General features: G+C 38.0%; 1 protein-coding gene across 2 annotated transcripts in view; it reads right to left on the bottom strand.

Annotated features, from left to right (window-relative positions):
- FRMD4A (FERM domain containing 4A) overlaps positions 1-23,811 on the bottom strand; it is a 246,056-nt gene that overhangs the window by 90,717 nt on the left and 131,528 nt on the right. For both annotated transcript variants that reach the window (XM_018553740.1, XM_018553741.1), the window contains exons 5-6: positions 13,973-14,057; positions 2,256-2,312 (exon numbers count right to left, since the gene is read on the bottom strand). In XM_018553740.1, the coding sequence (XP_018409242.1) occupies positions 2,256-2,312; positions 13,973-14,057 (142 nt within the window). The remainder of the gene's footprint in view (positions 1-2,255; positions 2,313-13,972; positions 14,058-23,811) is intronic.

Raw genomic sequence — 23,811 nt, 5'->3', positions numbered from 1 at the left:
AGAGGGAGCTGAGCTTTTCCTCATTTAATTCTGCTAAGTGTATGTGCTCCATAGTTAGTTCTGAACATGAATAATAACATTTATACAAAAAAAGCTATACATTCTGCTTTTAAGGTCAGATTGATAGAGCTGAACACAAGCCAAGATATTGTTCATTCCAAACATAACTCATTTACTGTTTGACACATATTATAATTATTACAATATAAAGTAATAGAACTTCAAGTTTACTATCTGTTTTGCAAAAACTATTTTCCTGCTGTACCTGTTGAGCCACTAAAATTACTGTGTAAGTTTCCTGATGACCTTATTTTGTTGGGTTTTAAGGTATATTAACTTGTCACAGTGAAAACAGGATGGTGCTTGCTAAAGAACTTTCTGCTTGTTTAACTGTGCTGTAGTTTTACTTAGTCAAATATGTCCCTTAAGTCAAATAAAACAGTAAATACAAAAGCAGAATAAGGAGTGAAAGGAATCACCTTTATTAGCACCAACATAATGCCACACCTTGCTTACATTTATCACTAACTTTATGTACTGTAAGTGACTTGCCAATTTACATTTCTACCTTTTGTATTAATTAACGAACATAATTAATACAGTGTGCTGAAGTATGTTAACATGTGGACATCAAGAGAACATTGGGGAGCTTTAGGATGAAATTATATGACAACTGGGCTTTCTATAGACTTTTTCTTTAATTCAATTAACTTCAACGTGATATTAAAGTTTTTGGTTTTTGACTTTTTTTCCCTCACTGGGAGGCCGCCTTTATTGCAGATCATTTTTTAAAAAAAATTAAAAAAATTCTCAATTCCTCCTTTTCTATTGAGTCCCCACATCCTCTCTTCCCCCGCCCCCTGCACCAGTGCCACAAACAGCTAAACAGCTGCTGTGGAGGCACCTGTGTCTGCGCGTTCCCAGCCGTGCCCACAGTGTGTCCACACACACACACAGTCCTGTGGCAGGCCACCCCCCTCCTCTCTGCCCAACAGTTTGACTGACGGCAGAAGGAGCCTATAGTCTAAGGATCGCTTCGGGGACCAGCGGCGGTGACAAGTGGCATTGACAGGTAAGTGTGGGGGAAGTCAAAAAGGTACTGGGCATATTTGTTAGTTTATGCAGAGAATGCATTAAGGTAAAAAACGCCCAGCCTTTAATACTATTTTAAATTCTTACCATAAAAAAAGCAGAGAAGCCATAGTTAGCTGCAATATTTCTATAAAATAAACATATACATTCACTTGTATCCTTCTGAAAGCAAACTCCTAGCTACCCAGCCCATAGGGGCCCAGTGTAGTATTTACACCCTTTATTGCTTCTTGCAGTGTCAGTAGGGGCAGTGGAGGAAAAGTGTGAGTGGAATGTGCGGAATTGATTGCTATTTACTACAAGCTACAAGCCAGCCTGACCTCCCCACCTTCCCCTGGAGCGCACTTCAAGGAGCACTGGAGGATATACAGTATATTAAATGTCAGCTCCATATAAGCTAGGCAGTTAAAGTGGAACTAAAGCCAAAAAAACGAAAGTTTTTTTTAGTTTTGGATATAGTGGAGAGAGATTAGAACACCTGTATGGTTTTCACTGATACCTGGGTCCCTGTTAGGAAGATTCACACCATATATTTGTCTCGGTGACTGTTATCCACCTATGGTGGAAGTGAAAGAAAATCCCAAAGTTTGAGTTGTCATTAGAACAGGAATAGAGGGGAAATCTTCTAATGGAGACGCTAGTTCTGGTGACCTTCCCTCACTTTCTACTCCTTTCATTTCTTGTTGTGGCTAAAACAAGGAAATCTCCCCAATGGGACACATATGGCAAAAAAAACAAAAAACAGTTGGGGGTCACAACCCTCCATACTCTATCCAAAATAAATAGAGTAGGGAAGGGCAAGCTTTCTGCTGGTTAAAGATACACATACAGATTTCCAGTCTGACAGTATGCCTGCTGCCTTTTGTAGCTACCTTTTTTAGGGTACAGTTATACTTTTTTGCAGACCTTTTAGTAAATATCCAAGTAAAAAACCCACAATGCATACATATTAAATACAAGCAGAGATTAACAAAGCCTAGGTACCTGACACAACATTGGATATTGAAGGACAAGGAAATGTTACCTTTCCTCTAATTAATCTCAAAGTATTAATGAATTTCCTGTATATATGATGTAAAGGACAGAGGGTTTGATCTGATCATCTGTTTTAATGACCTCATATTATCAACATGTATAAGAGAGTGTGAAGAAAAATGTCTTACCTGCAGGATGTACGCAGCCAGTTCAAAAACAACCTCACTGTCAACATCTATCAATTCCTGTAAAACACAAAGAGAAAAAGATGTTGTGAGTGTGCAGAGAACCAGCTGCTCCAAGCTGTATAATGTAGCGTGCAGGGCTCCGCTCCTCATGTGGCTGCACTTCAAAGGCCTCTGTTAAACTGTGACATGGAAAGCTACTCTGCCCAGATCCTCAGACTCAGAAAGGGGGGTTACAAAAAACTTTACTTTTTAACATGTAATCTGCCAGCCAGAATTTCCCACTGATTTCCATTCGTAACACATTAAATTCATACACTGTAAGGATCCTTTAGAGAAAGTGCACAAGAACCTGCTTTCTTCTGGAGCAGCAGTATAAGAAGAGCATCAGAATTTAAAAAAGGTTGAACGTTTCCCAACTTTTTTTTTTTCAAATTGTAATAAGTGTACTGATTTTACTACATGGTGAGATGTAGGTAGATCATCGGTAGAACAGGCTGAACCTGGTGGACTTTTGACATTATGCCTAGACCTAACCATACTATATGTCTATGCCATAAATGGGAAGACCTCGCATCAGTTTTGACAGAACATGAAAACAAACCAACTGCGGTTCACCCAAACCCTATGCGACCTATCCCCAAGTCAGGTGATTCTGTGCACCTTTTATGGGACAAAGGAAACAGTTGTCAAAGTGGACCTTCTAGAGAAATACATATATGCCAGCTGTTTTACGTGTCAAAGGGATTTGTATTTTGGCCAATCATTCTTGTGATATACTTGGCTCAGCTCGTCGCTAAGATCACTCTGTTACTTCCTAGGTTCTGGGATCAGTTCCCTGCTCATTGGATAGAGGCAAAGATGCTGGTTTACTGTCCAATGATCAGGTCTGGTTGTGCAATGTGCAGGAGGTGCATAAATCACAGGTTTAGCTGACCAAAACTACATTTTGGTACGTAATATAGTACATTTATGTATTTCCACAGTCTATTTAGCTGTTTGCTGGACTTTTGTTTTCAAGCTAAGTCAAATGCCATAGACTTTGGTCACTCAAAAACTCTTGGCTATTAACTGCTTACAACATTTTGCACCAAACAATGACAAATTTGATATACTTACTAAAGTTTATGTATTATACAGATAACCAACAAATGAGAGCCAGCGTTCAAAAACACTAAAAATATGTGGTGTCAAATTGCATTGACCTTTAAAAACTGTAGAAATATTTACTTGTACAAATAAAAAAAGTTTGGTTGCTAGGGATGTCTAGTGTTCAACTGCAGACATCTATAAATGGACCTTTCATTATTATCACTGAATGATCTGACCATGTATTACCGGCATATCTTGTTCATCTATGTAAACATACAAAGAAAAACCATACAGTACTCTAAATATCTATATTCAGGAAGAGGTAAGAGATGAATCTGTCAAGTGTGATGAATTCCCCTTGTTCACGGAGCTGTCAGTAGTGCTGTATGTAGTTCTCAAATGTACCACGAGGAACTGAAACCTTTGTTGGCAGAAGAAAAGGATTTCCGGTGGCTGAACCAGCAAAAAGGTATTCTTGGCACTGCAGAAATATAGGCCTTCAGATCTAATTTGCTGTGACTGCCGAATGGATGATTTATGTATGTATATGACTAATGAAGAGGGCGAAAAATGGAATGAAAGCAGAGAGACCACTGATAAATAAAACATGTAAGGCAATATTTCAAAAATGGGTTTCAGTGATTATGGGAAGATATTTAGAAAGAAGCATAGCTATGAAGCAGCACATGCTGTTTCCTAGTTGAGGTGTTCAGGAATGAGACCATACAAAGTTCCAAAGTATACAGCAAAGTACATATATTGCTGTACTTTTGAGAAAAACTCCACAGAGGAATGAAAGTGGCCTAACACTGTCTTCCTGGCTCTGGAGGAAGATTGCAACAATCCATTGGAGGTTAAATGAACAGAGAAATTTTGATTTTATACTACTTAGGGGAGGCACAGAAGCAGTTCTTATTTCAATTTCTGGTAAAAGCTTGACTAGAAATATAACTTTAATATATGTAGGAAGTGTGTGGGTGCAGTTGTAGTTAGTGTAGTACAGTTATTTGATGCAATGGTAAGTAGAGAACAGTGTGCCAGTGATGCTCAGTGCAGACATGCACCAGTGCAGTGGTGGTCAGAGGAGAAGTGGGTGGGTACAATGGTGGTCAATGGAGAAGTGCGCCAAGGTAGTGGCGGTTAGTGGAGGAGTGGGTGAGTACAGAGGTGGTCAGTAAAGAAGTGCGCCAGTGTAGTGGTGGTCAGAGGAGGAGTGGGTGAGTACAGTGGTGGTCAGTGAAGAAGTGCGCCAGTGTAGTGGTGGTCAGAGGAGGAGTGGGTGAGTACAGTGGTGGTCAGTGAAGAAGTGCGCCAGTGTAGTGGTGGTCAGAGGAGGAGTGGGTGGGTACAGTGGTGGTCAGTGAAGAAGTGCACCGGTGTAGTGGTGGCAGGTGGAGGAGTATGTGGCTACAGTGGTGGTCTTTGGATAGGTGCGCCAGTGTAGTGGTGGTCAGCGGATGAGTGTATGGGTACAGTGGTGGTCAAAGGGAGAAGTGCACAAGTGCAGTGGTGGTCAGTTTATAAGTGCATGGGAGCAGTGGTGGTCAGTGGAGAAATATGCTGAGTTTGGTTACATTGGTGATGAGTGTACATTAGTGTAGTAGCAATCGTTAAAATAGAATAAAATCTGTCTAGAAAGAAAGGCATAACAAAAATTGCTTTGGTAACAACAAAATTAAGTAACAGTATAATGACAAACAAATTAAGAATTGTTGCTGGAAAGCATGTATAAATAACTAACTGCATCTACATCTAATCAGTCAAGGGAGAACTGAAAATCATGAATAATATATTGTAATAAAAACATTACTATATAACTCAGTATAGATTTGAAAAGGTAATTTTTGTTTCAAGTTTCCCATTGCGTTGCTGGTCCTGAAGGAATCTTGCTTTTCAAAATTGCCTAGTCAGTGCATAGATCCTGCAGTGCAGGCTGGTCAATGAACTCTAAACACCCAAACGGTGAATGTTGCAGAATACAGGATGCCGCATTCCCATGAAACGCTCCAGGCAGCAGCGAATTACATTCATTTGTTTTTCCCCTCCCAGGTTCCCTTCCCTTTTTCTCTCAACAGGCCTGCACAGCTGAGTCTGCTTCCCAGAGAAACACAATCAGAGCTCTGTTCTTTCATGGTTCTGATTTAATTAACAGCCTCTTAAAGGTATTATAAGCCCCTTATTTAAACATCCCACAGTCAAAATTGCACCTTCTCATCAAGGTCATTGACACTGGTTACCAGGGGATTCTCTGAGGTATTGTGGCAGTACTTCATTTTCTGACCAGGCAGGGAGACAATGTGAAAGAAATGAGGAAAGTGTGGACCTACATCACTCACCAACATGGTATAATAAAGCATGGTATAATGGCAACCTACAATCTTCTTAATTGCACATTATACTGGACTATGGTTAAACAGAAAAAAGAAACATGCACCAATTAGAAGAGTTTCATGTTAATTATAGTATATGTTTATGTACAGAAATATGCTCTTAGCAGACATCATTTTTTCTTGTTTATTGACAGAGAAGATAACATAGCAAACACTTATTCCATATCACCCTGCAATTATTATCATATCAGCTTTTTCTTTTTTACAAAATAACTATTACTTATTTAGCTTAGTTAGCTACACAAAATAAGACACACAATAGGAATTGTGTACCTGTTGCCTCACAGGCTGTAACATAACATAAGAACTTTAGGCATCACAGAGGATTCCCAAAGTCCAAGATAATATAGTACATAACTTTTAGTACAGAACTGTCATCTGGGACCTGAGGACGTTCCTGTGAGCATAGATATTAGAATTAATTCATTGTGTATATACAATACATTTTCATGACAAATGTTTCAAATCACAAAATTGTTTATTGCTCTCTGTACAAATAAATGGCTACACTTCATCTAAAGCAACAAGTCAGGCAATTATGTAACAGCCAGGTCAGCCTGTTCTACTGTCTGGTGTTCAGTTCTGCAGTTTGTTTACTTGATCAGGTTTTAATAAAGGGATGAAGATGACATTCCCCCCTGGCATTTTAGAACAGGAGGTCCATAAAAAGACTTGAAAGGCATGGGGATTGGCTTAAAAGACTGTAAAATATGCCATCATCTGAGCACGCTCTTTTGTTTTAGAGCAGAGGATCTCTTATTTTATGAAAAGTGATAACTATGCCTGTTTAATTTAGAAAGCAAATATCTACAGGGATAATTGATCCTTAATCCATCTAAACCTTACTAGTAAACCTAAATCAATACTAACAGTTTTAGGAAGGCCTTCAAAATGTGAAAATGTTAGGTAACATTACAAATGTCATTTGTTTGCAACATAAAGCCTACAGTAAAACTTGTTTTATAAATATTAATGAGGTCTAGTACAGTGATAGACACCCTGGGTCCACCTATGTTTTGTATCAGCTTAGTAGCTGACAATGTAAAACTGGTAGAACTACCACCATAGCAGTCCATGCAGCTGCTATGAGGCCTGGGGAAGAGGGGGGTCCAGTCAGAACCAGGAGGAGCATTTGTCCTTGCATTACTTGACTTTGCCCATATCAAGTATTTCCACGTCCGCCAGGGCTTGTTCGGCCAGTTCACATTTAGTTTGCCCTACACAGAAATCTACCTGCACTTCTGGCTGGGCCGCCCAGAATCCAACTCAGTGTACAGTACACAACTCACTACGTAAGAGCTGAACTCTTTCTCCCAGGTAGCGGCACAGACACTTAGGGGGCAGAGAAGGGAGTAGCAGAGGCAGCTGCTGTAGGGAGATATCACTCTAAGACTATCTATACAGTGCTCACATTTCGGCTGATTCCTGCTGAATCTTTGTCACAGAAATGATCCTAATACTGTATATTTTATTTGAAGTGTTGGCCCCTGCCCACAAACACGACATGATGTTATAGAAATCTATCATATTATGTCTATGGGAAGCCTTTATGCCAGCCACAAACATTAAATAACAAATCTGGACTGTTTTAAAATAACATTTTCATCATTAAGCAAGCGTGAAATGCCTTTGGGTGCTTGTCCTGTTGTGGTGGACCACTAACTTAATCCAACGAAATTCCTGTAAATTTGCCAGTCACTAGTTCTCCTAAATATGGGTAGCCAGATGTATTTACTAATATCTATAGGCAAGAGGAGTCTTGGCTGAAATCAGATTGAGTAACCATTATTATTTAGACTCGTCTGGTTAACCATACATAGGCAGATCTTACACCGAGCACAGTGAGCAGTGACAGATCTTCCCATGCTCATTTTAACTGGACACTGCTGGAATCATGACCGAGCAAATCAATGTAATGGAACATTCATGGTAGAAAGATAATTCACTTCTACTTGAAGAAAATTGAACTTTTTTGACATGCTGGAATTTTTTGCTTAAGATGAGTGCTTCCAATGATCAGAATGTTCGTTATCGTTCTGCAGCTAATACCTTCACAGCTTAATTAACACTTGAAAGGAAATGTATGTACATAGCTTGCAAATATTGGACTATGGTATGGTCATCCTAGAAAACAACCATTCCTATATAGATAACTTGCTACTGGTACAGTAAGTTTTCTATTTTGCTAAGACAAGGCAGTTCTGGATTTGTATTAAGTGCACTGCAGTAAATGAGGATTTATTTTAAGTGGTTTGAGCAGTAGAGAGTGAAGGTTGTTTCCCATAGTTCTCCATGAAAAAAACATATTGGATCACAAACAGATATAGGGCCATCTTGAGAGGTTGGAACACTGATGAACTGTATGATGAAACTTGGAGTTATAAAATACTAGTGATCCATGTGAGATTTTACAAGATTTCATTTATAGACTAGAGGGCACCACTTGGCGGGTGCTGCTGTGTCCTGTACCTATATATACCATTTACCTGAAATCCACATTTCAGGTGGATTGTTGTATAATCTAACTAAACGTACACATTTGGGTGGGTACTGGTATAGCACGGTAACTGTGTCTCTCATTGATCTTTACATTTATGCATATGATATTGACTATTATGATAACTTGCATTGTTTGATGTTTCATTTGATACCATTATGGTTTCCACAATGTATCACCTATTGAGATATAAATAATTGATTTTACTTTATACCGTATATAAATATTACCTTATCCACTAATAGTGATATAGCTATTATTTATAGACTCTCATTATAGCTAATTGAGAAAGAGGGGAGAGGTTTTTTTTGTTATGTTTATTACCATGGTTTTTAATTACCGTACTACATGCTCCCTTTTCAATACAAAGTGGAAGAATCAAAGGTGTTTTGTGGGAACAGAGAAGCAGTCTTTGGTGATTTTTTGATGTAAGATCTGTTTATTTTTTGTGAAATTATATGGTTTGTTTTTGTGGTTTGTAGAGTCTAATATTCAGGTTTTTCTGTATGGAGGTAGATTCATTGTTTCGTACCGAAAGGCTCCAAACTTTTGTGGACCTTCAGTCAGAATATTTTTTAATTGATTTTCTCCATGTGAGTGACACTTTAGTGGAAATCCATGGAAATCGGACATAGTGGTAAATTATATAACCACAAGAGAACTACACTCAATCTCAGTATATCAATATTTCACTCACATTCAAAAGTAAAGTGCCAGTATTACCTATAGCAATATGACTTATGTTAATTTTCCTACTGTAATTGGCAATGGAAACATAACCAATCAAGTGCCAAAGGCTTTCGTTCCTAATTCCTTTTTAAAGCCTTTCTGGTGTGACTTCACGCTGATCTGTAAATATCTCAGAGGCATTGAAGCAATCCATGCCTGTTTTCTTTACACTAAATCTGTCTATGTCAATTATTGGTGGGGAGCTAGTTAAAGGAATGCATAGCCAGAAGGTAAAGAAAGGACCGTTCCTAGCAATAAGACTTAGATTCTCAATGGTAGTGGCTCATTAGTGAATTAATAGGTCGGGCTCTTTGGAAACATATAATTTAAGAAGAGAAAATGTGAACTCTAGGGCGTCTAACATTAATTTGATCTTCCCGAAGTGGGATCAAAGTTTGAACAAGAGAGGGACAATGCATGGCTCTTAATAATATGCCGTATTGACAGTTTTCAGTCAGGAAACTGCTTATCTCTAGCAGGCAACATTTTGTTCTAGGACAATAGTGTTTAGTCAACAGGAATGTCATTTTCTATAGACTGTAGTGAGCACTAACTTCTTGGCAAGAAAGCATTCTGGCATATTAGAATTGTTAGAAGCAACTGCTGGGACTCTGCTGTGACCTTGCCTTCTTTGTGTTAAAAAAGTACACTGCGGTTCCCCTAGGAACACCCTGCCCTGAATACCCTCCTGTGTTAAGTGCTATGCAGAAATCCCAGCGGCTCTTTTCATCTTCCGCTCATTTATATTGCACTGGGGCCAAAATAATTTTTAGGAGAACAAATGCAGGAAGATCCTTCATTTTTAAAGTGTGCATAATACTAATACTTCTTTTATTTTGAACAGAAAATGTACCCTCCCCTAACTAGAGGAAAGCTTACTGGCATGCTTTGGAGACAAGCTATTATCATATCCTGATTGCTTCACATTCCATCTCTATCCTGTCTATGAACCGGCAGCTCAATGAACAAGAGGGACTTACACTTTTATTTATAAAGGCAAAGAGCAGTTGAAAATTTATTAATCCGCTGCAACTGGCCAGGTCATCTTTCAATGACCAAAACACTGAATGCAGACAGCAATATTTGTTGCCATGGGTTACTACACATCATTATTCTCCTTTGCACTTTTTTTTATTGATTAAAGGCAACAGCAGACAATATATGATATTCTCCCGATGCGATTAAAATCAACAACCTATTGTCTATGAGCTACTTACAAGCCCCTCTGGCAGTTGCTCATTGGAGGCAATCGTGATTGGGCAGGTTAGAAATCTTTGTTATGCCATGATAAGCTGGCACTACAGAGTTCTGCAGCATACCTCACCCTGGTCCTCTGGCGCCATTATTTCATATAACATCTGCACCCATGGCTAGACAGGAGTGTTGCCCCAACAATTTCAGCTGGTGGTAGTTTTTGCAGTGCAGTGTAAATGAAGCCCAGTATACTATATTATTATTATACAGGATTTATATAGCACCAACAGTTTGCACGGAACTTTTCATAAAATTCAATATAAGACATCTTACAATCTAAAAGCGTGGGGCAAGTAATTTGGAAGGTAATATCTGTATGGCGATTGGTTGATGGAGAAAGTTCAGTTCTTAGGTAAAATTGGCATGGGCTTCCCTAAAGAAAAGAGTTTTCAGGGATTGCCTAAAGGTGGAAAAAGTAGAAGATAGCCAGATAAATTGGGGAAGGGAGTTCCAGTGGATGGAAAAGGCTCTGAAGAAATCCTAAAGGCATGCATGGGAGAAGGTGATGATAAGAAAACATAGAATAACAGCTTGTTAAACTTAAGCTGCAAAGAAAATGTGTTCATTAAAGAAGGTGATACAACAATAGGTGGTTAGCTTGTTGAAGGCTTATTGTTCTTAATATCTATTTATACAGAGCTAAAGTACTCCTCAGCGTAAAATATTAAGGCATTTACATCAACCCGAGCAAGTGTTTTGGACAGTTCCTTTCGCAGACCTTATAGGAAAGACACTTGTCAACACAGGCATAATTTAGCCCAAAGGGTGATGTTTTCCTAAGTACCATATAGTCTTTAAAGCCTATCTCTGGGGGCAAAAAAGACTACCCCCAAACTACAAGGGTTAACGGCTTGTTTATGTCTAGGGGAGCTTTTATGTCTAGAGGAGCTATTACTTACCTGATCCCAGCTCTCCTAGTGGTTGGCACTCTCGCCTCTACTCTGACTTGTGGACTGTCCCTCAGCGTCCTCATGTATAATACAAGGCTATGAGCCCTACACTGTAGGTGATGACATCAGCAGATCTCTGGCCGCTAGAGATTTATTTGTTTCCATGGATATAGGTTTTAAGTAATAATAATAGGTTTGAAATAATAATATATCTACAGAATCTTGTTCTTAGTAAATGTAACTTTTGTTCTGAGTTTACCAATTATAAACCCACAGGACCTATCTATCTAAAGCAGGGGTCCTCAAACTTTTTAAACGGGGGGCCAGTTCACTTTCCCTCAGACATTGTTGGGGGCCGGATCAGGAAGCGGGTCATGACATGCTGCCCAGCTTCCTGATTGGCTAGGCAGCAAGCTTCAGATGGTAGGCAGCCTGGCTTCCTAACCAATCAGTAAGCTGGGCGGCACGTTCTGACCCACCCCCTGGCTTCCTGATTGGCTAGGAAGCCGGCTTCACTTTTTTCTAGGCAGCCTGGCTTCCTGACCAATCAGGAAGCCAGGTGGTACGTCATGACTTGCATCATGGCTTCCTGATTGGCTGGGAAGCAAGCTTCACTTGTTGGTAGGCAGCCCGGCTTCCTAACCAATCAGGAAGCCGTGACACGAGTCATGGCGTACTGCCCGGCTTCCTGATTGGTCATCCACCGACAAACGCAACGTCCCATCTCCCACGCTGTCAGAAGCTGCAACAGAGCGTGCTGGTTACTACTTAAACCGGCGCGAGCTGTGTGCAGCTTCTGAGTATATACGCTATTAGCGTAGCAGGAGCTCTGCAAAATGCGCAACCGGCTTCGCCGCTACGCTAATAGCGTATATTCTCAGAAGCTGCAGTTCGTCTGTGGATCTAGGGATCAGGCGAGTATTAAAAAATATATATATATTGAGGACCCCTGATCTAAAGTATCCCAGAGGTACATGTATAGCTGGCTGAAACTGTACAATATGTACTGTATATATCAGAGGACCAATACTTGTTTTTAGCTCTATGATATATAGCCATTTGAGAATTGAAAAAAATCTTGAAAAAAACATGGGATAGTATCTCTAAAAAACCCCCCAGCATTTGCTTTAATAAACATTTCCGGTACTGAATACAGCAATAACAAAGGAACAAAACTGCTACAGGTGACTGTCTCTGTTTTTATTTTATGAAGTATAACTTCATTTGCTACTACAATTTGATCCTTGGAGTAATGTACTTTGATGTTTATTTAACTTCCGTGTTTTTAATCAGACTGACAATATCACTGTCGAGGTTGCAATGGTATCAGAAATGTTTTTTTACTTTCATGTTATATGAGGAAATGCTGCCACCTAGAGGTATGAATAACACACTGCAAGTGTAATTTGATTGTCGTTATACTGCTAAACTCACAAGAAGGGAACACACTATTATGCATTTTTATAAACACAACAGGCTGTTTTTGTGTTTGTGTGTTTGTTTCAAATGTAAGTGTAGACTGTTACCATTTTAAGAGCTAACAAAATGAAAAGATAAAATGAGTCAAAGGTAAATAATTAAACCTAACTGAATGACAACTACAATGATTTATATAATTTTACCTTTTCAAAGTGACTGTTTTCCTAGTGAGTAAGAAGGCACTAGTAACCTACTTATATTACACATAAGGTCGATGTCATACTATCTTCCTTGTTACAATCTTTAGTAGACACTGATATCCAGCAATCAAGCCCAGGAAAACATTGGTATCTGCAGAGTCCCAGATTCCCAGTCCGCTGCACCCTGATAAAGTCACTGTATAAAAATCAGCTTTATTAAGAAACTTCAACTGTCTGTACCGCACAGTCCCACCTCTGGGATGCGTTAGAGAGAGATGGATCAAGGTGGGACTGTGTGGCATACTTTGAGTTTTAATAAAGCTGATTTTATACAGTGATGTCATCTATGCTATCTTCCTTCCTACCATTTCTAGTGTAAAATGAGCCTTTCCCCACACTAAATAATGTAAAACAGCTGCATTAATGTAAATCAGGGATCCCTGGTACATCCAATATTTTCTCTCATTCTGGAACCGCCAAAACATTGGGCTATATGAGATGAGAATTCCAACTTGGCTTCTAGAAATGAAGAGCTGGCCTGCCCTTACTTGCCTGATGGGTTAAATTATTATAGTTCTTGAGTGCACCCACCATGCTTAAGAACCAACATTTAGGTGCAAGAAATGGGAGGGACAGGCCAATTGTACACTTTGTGAAATAAAGTCATTATTAATATGTTAAATTGCCCATAGTTTCAAAGGCCTTAGGATGCTTGAGAAGATACTAGAAGGTACGTGAAAACACCTGAGAATGTCTGCTTTCCATTATTGCTTCTGTTTCACAACACCTAGGGCCCAATAAACTAAGGCTGGTGGATGAATATGGATGAGAATGGTCACATACATCATCTTCTTATGGCGCACACCATCTCCAATAAAGTACATTGTCCCAACAAATAGTTTATTATTATATTGACTTTCTTGCACCATCATCCTCTTGGTGCACTTCTAAACACGTCTGTTGTGCCAAACATTGAGTAATTATTTTAAGAAACCATATTTTTTTTAGCGCTGATTATGCAACTTTTCTGTAAAAATGTCTGGATTTTTCTGGATAATGCAGTTCATAATTATTTAACAGTTGGCACAATAGTCACATCTAATATCTAAATCCCTTAGATCTGAACTATTATTTGTCACATGGGCAATTGTTTATTGGGCCCTCATGTTGCTTTACTTCTAGATTAAACATGTCATACCCCCCTACAGTATCAATTTGAGTGTTTTTTATTATAATAACAATATATTACCTTGTATATACAGGACTTTGCATTCAGGAAGAATAGTTCTATGGTAGCATTATCCTTTAGGTAAGATATACTTTCAATGTAAAACCTGAAAAACAAAAGAATGCAATGTACAATAAATAGTTAGAAGATTTCTAGAGGAATGCATGGCTCTTTCCAGAAACCTGATACAACTTTTGATGTCACTTCATTAAGCACTTAGAATGTGTAAGAGCAAGTGATAAGCTGTTGATGCTGGAGATAGAGTATATGTTATTGAAGGGGAAGAGTAAACAAGTACCGGTGAGTGGGACTTGGCCAGCAGTCATGTGCCTGGGGTACCAGACTTGGCACTGCAAAACAGACTGACCACTACTAAACATCTATGCAAATCTCATATACACACACAACCATAACCATAAATAGCAGTACCCCTTAGATCCCCGCAACCCCAAATGAACAACTTCAGAGCCTTTGGTTAGCTTATATACAATAATACTGCATGCAAATTGCTTTCATGACAATCTGATGAATTAAAAGCACAAACATTGCTGCTGCCTATATAGATCATGACACTGCTAATTTGTACTTTTTGTTTTTCTAATTACATGGTCCATTGTGGCTTTAGTTACACCCTTGTTCTGGCATTGTGGAGAAGTGTCCTATCAAGACTTCCATGGCAAAAGAAATTTTTAGGGTCCTAATCATAAGGATCACAGAATTATATTTAGAGATATATAAAACCTGTAGATTGTATACAGCGTAGCTAAATAATAAGGTGTATATTCTAAGTTATGAGAAAGCTTTACTATTGAAGCCTAATCTATGGCACAGGCAAACTTTATCCTTTCTGAGTAGTTACCTGAGAAGATATTTGTGGCATGGAGTTAAACTGAAGAAAACGTATTCTGTCCCTAACATGGGTAAATACATATATCATCATAGAATCAGTGTTCAACTGTACAAATTTGGTGTTATCCCATAATAACATTATGCACACAACCAAAACCCTGCACAAAAACTGCCAACTACTGCTACCAGGTATAACATAGCTAAAGTTAAGTAACTGGTGTACAAATTTCACTGTTCTGCAGTGTCTGGTGATAGTGTGATAGTCATCTTTAATAAAAAAAAAAAAAACCCATATTCAATAGCTGCCTCGGTCCTTCTATTTAGGTTTTACTGAGATTTGAACTGTTAAATAATTTACCAATAACTACAAAGTGTAAGGGTCTACCTAAAGAATGTTTGCAATTCTCCTAATATGTGCAATGTTTTCAAAGGACCAATGAAAAATGTTATTCTAATAACAGTATATAGGTTATACAGTACATGTAATGATAGTATTTTCCATATGATCTGCTTTTTTCCCTCATTCCCTCCGTCAGTGTCACATTTGTCATAGGCATACGCATTATTCTTTACTGTCTTCTAAAGCAACTTCACAACAGCCACATACACAAAGGTATTGAACATAGCAAACTCTCCTGCAGAGATGACATTTTCTTTCACTTTGTAAAAGCTCTTATTCTGCATGTGAACAGGTCTAATAAAACCACAAATGTAGAATAGATTCAGAGACTTGCACAAAGGCAGTTAAACATATTGATCTAAAACTGTTTCCTTGATGTCTTCCACAATTTTAACAGTAGAGGGAGCTGACGCACTTTATGTTAAAAGATAATGCTCTCCCTATTGACACATATAAAACAAAAAACAAAATGCCCTCGTCCTTTAAAAATAGAAAATAAACACATGGGTCTGTTAAACACACAAAAAAACAAAATGGGTATACTCAGCTAACTGATACTTTATTATATTATTCTAACTGTATGTACGTGTATCCAAAAACAAATGCAGTTTAAGCTTATTTAAAAATATACTGAGAATATGCAAAAAAGGATCCCATAACAATCAGAGTTCATCTTTTACTGCATTCTAAACTGAATTGTGATTGGATGTAAAGAGTTATGTCACTTTGCATAGTAAAACCAATTGCAATGACTTATATGTGGCAGTAGGTTATAAATAAAAAACTACATTTTGTTATTTCTTTCTAATTAAAAAATATGCTGGTTACTGGAAACAAAAGTCATGTGTTGGATTTGCATCTCCTGTTATTGTTTATTCATGTGTACAGAGATGTTTGAATCACAGTTTTCTCTGTTAATTGTTCTCAATTGCAAGCAGATAATCATTAAAAATCAAAGCTGTATTTTTACACTAAGTAGGAATGCATGTGCCTTTGTTAGACGTGTTACTATTATTACGGAACTATATATAGGCTGTGCTTAATTAGCAGAGTGTAATAGAAGGAGGAAGATGATTATAGAGCGACTAGAGAGTGTTTACCAGGCACATAGAGAGCCAGCAGGGGAGGGAGGCCGGGAGGGCCCAGTGCAGACACAATTATCATCTGTTGGGAGCTGACATCAGACTGCAGACTAAGTTTGCCAGTGTCGGGAAAGCGGGAGTCAAGGAGATAAGGAGTTCCCAAGAGAATGAAGGAGGCCTTGTTATGAAGACACAATCACAGATGTGATTTGACTGCACTTTCACAATATCTTGACATCAGTACACACAAAAAAAAAATATTGAGGCCTCAGAGACAGGAAGGCTGTTTTACAGCTTGAAGCTCAGAATTGTCTTCAGATGGAATATTTACTGGCATGATCATTAAACTGCAAGAATGTGTTTCCTTTTAAAAATATAAAAACATATTTTTTAGTGCCACATAAAAAAAAAAGGTACAAACCAATTTCTAAGCTTCAATAATGTTAAAACACTAACATCAAAATACTTAAAGCGCTCTCAAGTATTATTTATTATTTTACATACTGTAAAATATTTTGAAAACCTTTTTTTATGTTTGCTAAATGCTGTACTGAATTTTCTTGATCATAGTTCATAAAGGTTCATATATCTCTATACAGGTGAAACTCGAATAATTAGAATATCGTGCAAAGTTCATTTATTTCACTAATGCAACTTAAAAGGTGAAACTAATATATGAGATAGACTCATTACATGCAAAGCAAGATAGTTCAAGCCGTGATTTGTCATAATTTTGATGATTATGGCTTACAGCTCATGAAAACCCCAAGAACCCCAAATCCACAACCTCAAAAAAGTAGATTATTACATGCAATCAATAAAACAAGGATTGTACATAGAACAATATCGGACCTCTGAAAAGTACAAGCATGCATATGTACTCAGTACTTACTGCAATTACTTTTGCACGATATTCTAATTATTCGAGTTTCACCTGTATATGAATACAAGTCCTTTTCCATTTAGTACCAATTCTAAAGCATAAATATAGCTAAGCCAAAAACCAAAAATATAATACACTACCTGTCCAACAAAAAAAAGACCACCTTTAGCTTTGATTATGGCACACATTCGCCATGGCATCTTTTTGATAAGCTTATGCAATCTCTATCACAACATTTATTTCTGTCCAGAGTTGCAATACTTTTTACCAAGATCTTGTAGTGATGATGGGTAGTGATGATGGCATACTTGATTGGGGGTATTCGATGTAATTCAGTTTTCAGTTTTCCCTTGCAAAGCCTTCAATACATAATTGAAATAATGGAGCCATGAGGCCAACTGCTGCTGCAGGCACCTTTTAGCTTCAGTTTTTTTATAATCAGCCCTACTTGTCAGAAAACTTCAAATAATTATACAGAGTTGCATTTTCTACGATATTTTTTTAATAGAGCCTATGCAAGCTCAACAGTTAGTTCAGGAGTGGTTCATTGATATAACCTTGAACATAAACAGTGTGATCACATTTGTGAAATGCTCAGGGAATTAAACCTTCATAGACCCCTTATTTATACAGTGAACATTTTTCAAAAGTATCTACTTAATATTCTGGCTGTGGTCATACTTGACTTCATGATAAAATGAGGCTTCATTCAAAGTACTTCACTTCCCTACTATCATTTTTTTAAGAAATTAGTTTTCCGAGAACAAATTAAATGAATCAGTGAATGTGCTACTGTGAAATGAGTGAGGACAAGTATGGTTGGCAGACACGGCACATATATCGCACAGTAATGGTGCTGCCTCCAAGTTCTAATTCAGAATATGTAATTTTTTTTCTGCTGATATTCTGTTTGTGTGAACGCCAAAAACCTGCTGTTTTCACCTACCAGCAAACATCTGTCACAAGCCAGGACTACAATGCTTTACTATTCAGCTTTTTTTCCCCATGAAGCAAAAGTGAGAGCCACGCATACAATAGCCAAACTCCATGCAGCAAATAGCATACTTGTCAAAGAGAAATTAGAACCTTAATAAATTGAATTTAAACATTTTACATAATTTAGGGAAAAGACACATGTTAGGCACTACACAAATGTATGTAATGAATAGTGCTGTAATGTGGTGCTCATGAGCTAGGCCCATTTGCACCTTTGTAATTGATTAGCATTTTTTGGGGGGTAATATAGAGATGCAGTGATGATGTATATGTGTGCACATTTTCATGACTCATATTGCAGGCTTTCTTCATCAAATTTTTATTGGGCCTGAATTCTCCAAAATTTCTCCACGGGCAACTTGGTCTGACACTGAGGTCAGATTGTAAAACAGGCTGTAAACAACTGCCCCTTGCCTGTGTTTCTGTGTAACACAATCACTAAACACAAGCCTTTACACACAATACACTGTCCAGGGCGGTTGCCACTATATATACTAATGAATGGGGGTGGAGAGCTCAGTTGTAATTTACACACATTGCTTGCAAAACACAAAGGCAGCCATTTCCATGAGGATGAAAGCTACATTTCTGTGTTCATATACATCAACTGCATATGTCTTGTTCATATACAGTCGATGTACATTGCTGGCATATGTTTTTTTAAAATACCTCCATAAAGGTGGAAATGGGCTTTAAGTCATCTATAAGTGAACCTATACATTTCATATACTGGGCAAACTTACAGGTTCAATGTAATAAGACAGTACTTACCTTTCCTGCCCTTTATCCTAAATATACCAGTTCCCTACTACCAGTGTTCATGCAACCTACAACTAGCCTAAATTTCAACTGTCTAATATGATATAACACACCTCTTCCATTTATTATTCCAAGAATTTCCATATTTCCCAATTTATTATTAAGGGAGAACTAATGGCAACTGTAGTTGTTACATGCTGGCTCTATAGTTTAAGAACTAAGCCATCACAAACCGCTGATCGCATAGCTCATGGCTTATAAGTGCAGAGAGCGGTAAGTGTCAGTCACATCTCCCCTCAGGGATTTCCCCTTAACTCTCTTTGTTCCTCCAGCACTTATTGGAGGGAGAGACGGGTAGGGGGCAGGCACAGCTGGCTCTGGCTTTAGAGAGGCAGAGCCAGCTGTCAATCACGGAGCGGGGTGGATTCGGACAATATTGTCGAGATCTTTCCTGGCTGCAGTGTGCTGTGCGCTGTGATCTCAGCATATAGCAGGTAGTAGCCCACTATATCCTGACTTCGGGTCACAGAAGTACATTAGTAAAAAGGTTGGGCTATAGTTCTCCTTTAAGTACCATTTCTGCATATTTTTATTTCCAGCAGTCCATTTAGCATCTCACTGCTCAGGGTCTCAGTGCAAAGATAAGCACAACACCAGAATCTGAACATCCGTATACAAAATTAGGTGGATGACATCTAACTGCAGTTAGTTTCTTATAGATGTGCAGTGCATCCATACATGAAAATATTAGTGCTTCAAGTGTTGGACATTAAAGTTACTACTGATGTACATTTTAACATTTATTATAAAAATGGAGTGATCTTTTGGCTCTATATACCTACTGCTGTAATTGTGAATCATTTTTTGTTATTTTACTTCTTTACCTAATAAAGTATTCCTTTTTATAATCCAATAATAATCCAATAAATATATCACTTCCAATAATTTTCCTCTAATAAAAATGTTCACTGTTTTACACTCCAAGGGTAAAGCACCATAGAAATCATTACTCCTATGCGATAATAAAAGACGCAGGAAGTGTCTTAACAGCAGTTATTGCAAGCATCATTTGCTTCAGAATATTATCTGAATTACTCAAGGCTCAAACAAATACTGGTTTCCACGCTTGCCGAAAACACAGCCATTCAACGAGAAATGATTCATGGCGTTGACCCACAGTCCCACAGGACTTGTAATTAAAATGTTGTGGCTAATTAAAGCATAGCCCAGAGGATAATTAAATAAATGAAACAAACAGGTCATTGCTAGCCAGTGAGTAACAGTTCTATATGGAAGAATTGATATAACAAGACACTTTAACAGTGCAATAATCAGAACACATGGCTCTTGTGATTATAAGAACCTCAGGCTGGACATACTATAGTTGGACTAAGGTAACATTTTTGTTAGATTTTCCCACTCACATATCGACCACATCTGAGAGTTAAGAACAATCAGCATCCTAACAGTATCCTACTGTGTGGATCACACAAGAGGGTGCTGGGCAGTGACTGCTTACATAGAAAAATGATTTCAGTATAATTTCTCTATCGTCCTGGCATCTGATATCTGAGAATTATTGATTAGATATTCATTGCCACTCCATTCTTTCACCAACATGCAGCAAAATAAACCCTGACCATAATGCATTCCTGGGCACTTATGCTGATTTGACTCCTTTGTCTTTACATGTATATACAGTATGAATAAATGAGCCCATTTTTTTTTTTAGAGCAGAAGCTCAGTGAGTGATGGGGAACTGCAGTAAACTTTACATAAAAGCAGAACAAGGAAAATGTATTAATGATAATGATGGTGAGATCATATAAGTTAGAGACGCTCTGTTTGGATTCAGTTGCATGTTCAGGCATACATGTAATGAACACCTATACAGTGGCTGCTGGATGCAACACCTAAAAAAGGACTGAACGTCAGATGTAATTTTGTTATCCTTTATAAAATCAGCATTGGCTATACAATATAAGCATATAGCAGAAAGCCTAACAGGTATTTTCCTTATTAAATACAAGTAAAAAGATTGCTATTTAAAGGATTATTAAACCCAGTTCTGCAGACCTCAGCATTTACCATTTTTGCATGCCTGTTTATCTTTTAAGGCTGTGGCTGCTCTCAGCTCTTCTGCTGAACATTCCCCCTTTTCTGGTTTTTGTCTTTGAGTGGCTCCATCCCCTTACAGGGTGTCATGGAGCAGAAAGAAAGCCTTGGCAGCAGCAAGCCACTTCCCTGCTTCTGACTCCTACCTCTTTCAAGCCAATGATTGACACCAGCTGGAGCCTTTGGTACCCTTAGTAAACTGTGCATGTGAAAGTCACAGGGTACATGCTTTCCCCTCTGGAATTTCAGAGAAGCGCTACTGTGGACCTGGAGCCAGAGGTGGTGATCAGGAAAACTAGGTTTGGCCACACTGGGGCATGTAAATATACTAGGGCATGCATTACCTTAATGCTGCTGTGAATGCATTAACGTTAAAAAGATCATTCTAATTGAATGCACATGTTGTGGAGATGCCCGAAACCTTTTCTATACTTGAAGTGATCTCAACCATTGATAGTGTATTTGCTGTGACTTTGCCTCTAGATCCTAAGATTTATTTGTTAAACCTTCTTGAGGAAGACCAATACTCCTGAGGTATTCCCCCATTTTGCAGCTCCTTTTCACTGCAAGTTGTTGGCGTTCAGGTGGTTGTATAACCATCCACCCACTTTGAAAGATTGATTTGAGAATGTTAATCTCCTACTGCCTAATAAAAAGTTGGTCTATTAACAAAGGGGTTGCACTTCGAAACTTTCCAAACTGTGGGACCTGTGGTTGTCTGCACCTGGCTTATCCCCACCTACTTTGATTTTGCAACACTTACTTTGTTTTACTGTCCTGTATGGGTAGGAAGGGTGGGTCATGTGTATTCTGCAATTCTATTTATTTAGTGGTCGTTATGCTTTTATTCTTCTGTAAGGTGGGTGATTTGGGGTTTGGCAATGGGTGGAGAAGAGCAGTCTTAGCGGAAGTGTTTTGGTTATTTTATATCCCATTATGCTATAGTCACTGGAATTAAACAAAATATACTTGGCACTGGAATATATATATTTATTATTGTTTGAAGTACAAATATGTATATCTGTAATACTTTGCGATAATGTTGATGTGCATGTAACAACTTTATGTTATGCTTATCTACAGTATTTGTTCTTGTTTCTTTTTATCTGTTTGTTGTAAAACTTTAAAACTGTTTAATAAAAAAGTATTTGACTAAAAAAGTTAAAAAAGTTAAGCATTTAGCACTATTTTAAGTAATAAGGAGATAAAATATATCCTTTCCAAACAGACCAATCATACAACATGCTTTCTTTTTATCTTCATACCTGATAATGTCTTTGTAAACCATATTTCTGTGACAATGATAAAACAGAGCAGACATGAGATGCAAGTGAATGTGGACAGATGAAAGCAGAATTTATCGTTGTCTGCAATCACTGAATGTTGGTTGTCTGCTATTCTTTATTTGAATATTTTGGGGATTATAGATAATAGATATTTTGCATAATGACAGAGTTAAATGATGAAATATTTTAGCATATTGCTATAAAATATTTAAGATATAATATATAGCTCTCTGATAACTCTATGTTGAAAAGGTAATAAATGGCTGTGTCTCTGGGCAATTTTTTCTATGGCAAGTCTATTTTCCAGCTTGGCTTAATTAATATTAATGCATTTACATACAAAGAGTAAAGAACTGGAAAAAGGATAATCGTGAAAATTACATATAAAATACATAATAAAAGTTAGCAGTGGTGTATCTGCACATTTGCTGTTGGGCTCAATTCAGACATTTCATTCATGGCCTGGAGGATGGGATAATGTTTAATGTGGCTCTTTTTCCTAGAGAGGTAAAATGATGTAGACAAAACAGCAGATGCAATGTAATAGGCCATGGTACTAGCAGGGGCCACTATACACTAAACATAATAAATTTTGGGAATACAAAGCCACAAAAGAATTTAAGAAAACTGGCTAAGAGCAATGCAAGACAACAGCATTCAATGCCAAGCAGGATCGGCAATTGTAAATACAAAAACAAAATCTCATGCTGAAACTACAAATACTCATGTTTTAGGTACTCATAAAGCCTTAAATATAGGCCACTATAAGAAGTACATACAAGATTCCCATAGCATTTAAAAAAGAGGACAAAATTATTAAAATCATTTGGAGGTCTTAGTCACAAAAAAAGAAGAACTGGTCATATTCAGTATGCTAAACAGATGCCTAAGAGTTAAATTAATAAGTATAAATATATTCAAGGTCAATACAAAGATCGGGCAAATTAGCTTTTTATTACAATTACGGTACAGAGGATAAGAGGATGTACATTGTAATTGCCATTAGCTTAGGAAAAGTGTATTTATGGTAAAAATAGTTAAATTCTGGGAATTTATCACATTGCGGAGTGAAGAAAGATGACTTGCTACAGTTGCCTAGGGTGTTTTGCCTTCCCCTGTACTTCAAGGCTACATTCACAAGGGCGGCAAGGTGCTGCTGCCTGCGAGAATTACTAGGATTCTTGCCACCAGAACTACTGTTCAATGCACACAATAGCCAGTGCTACTGCCACTCATCCAAGCCGTTACATGTGAATAGAGCCTCTGAATCATTATTAGAAGAAGAAAGGCTAACTTGTTATAAGTTAAAGGGTATAATATTTTCATACTTATTGGATGGATATGGATGGGGAAAACCACCTTGTCTGGTCACTTTAAAGCTTGCCGCAGACTTGAGGTTATCATCCTCTGAAGAAATGATTGGACAGCTTGGCCAACCCTATCCAGCTGCTAATGCCGCGCCCCCCCCCCCACTCCCACTTGTGCGCTAC

The sequence above is a fragment of the Nanorana parkeri genome, unplaced genomic scaffold (assembly GCF_000935625.1).
Source record: "Nanorana parkeri isolate BGI_ZX_2015 unplaced genomic scaffold, ASM93562v1 scaffold128, whole genome shotgun sequence".
Lineage (NCBI taxonomy): Eukaryota > Metazoa > Chordata > Amphibia > Anura > Dicroglossidae > Nanorana > Nanorana parkeri.
The sequence above is the reverse complement of the archived record's forward strand: the minus strand, read 5'-3'. Positions and strand labels throughout refer to the sequence as shown.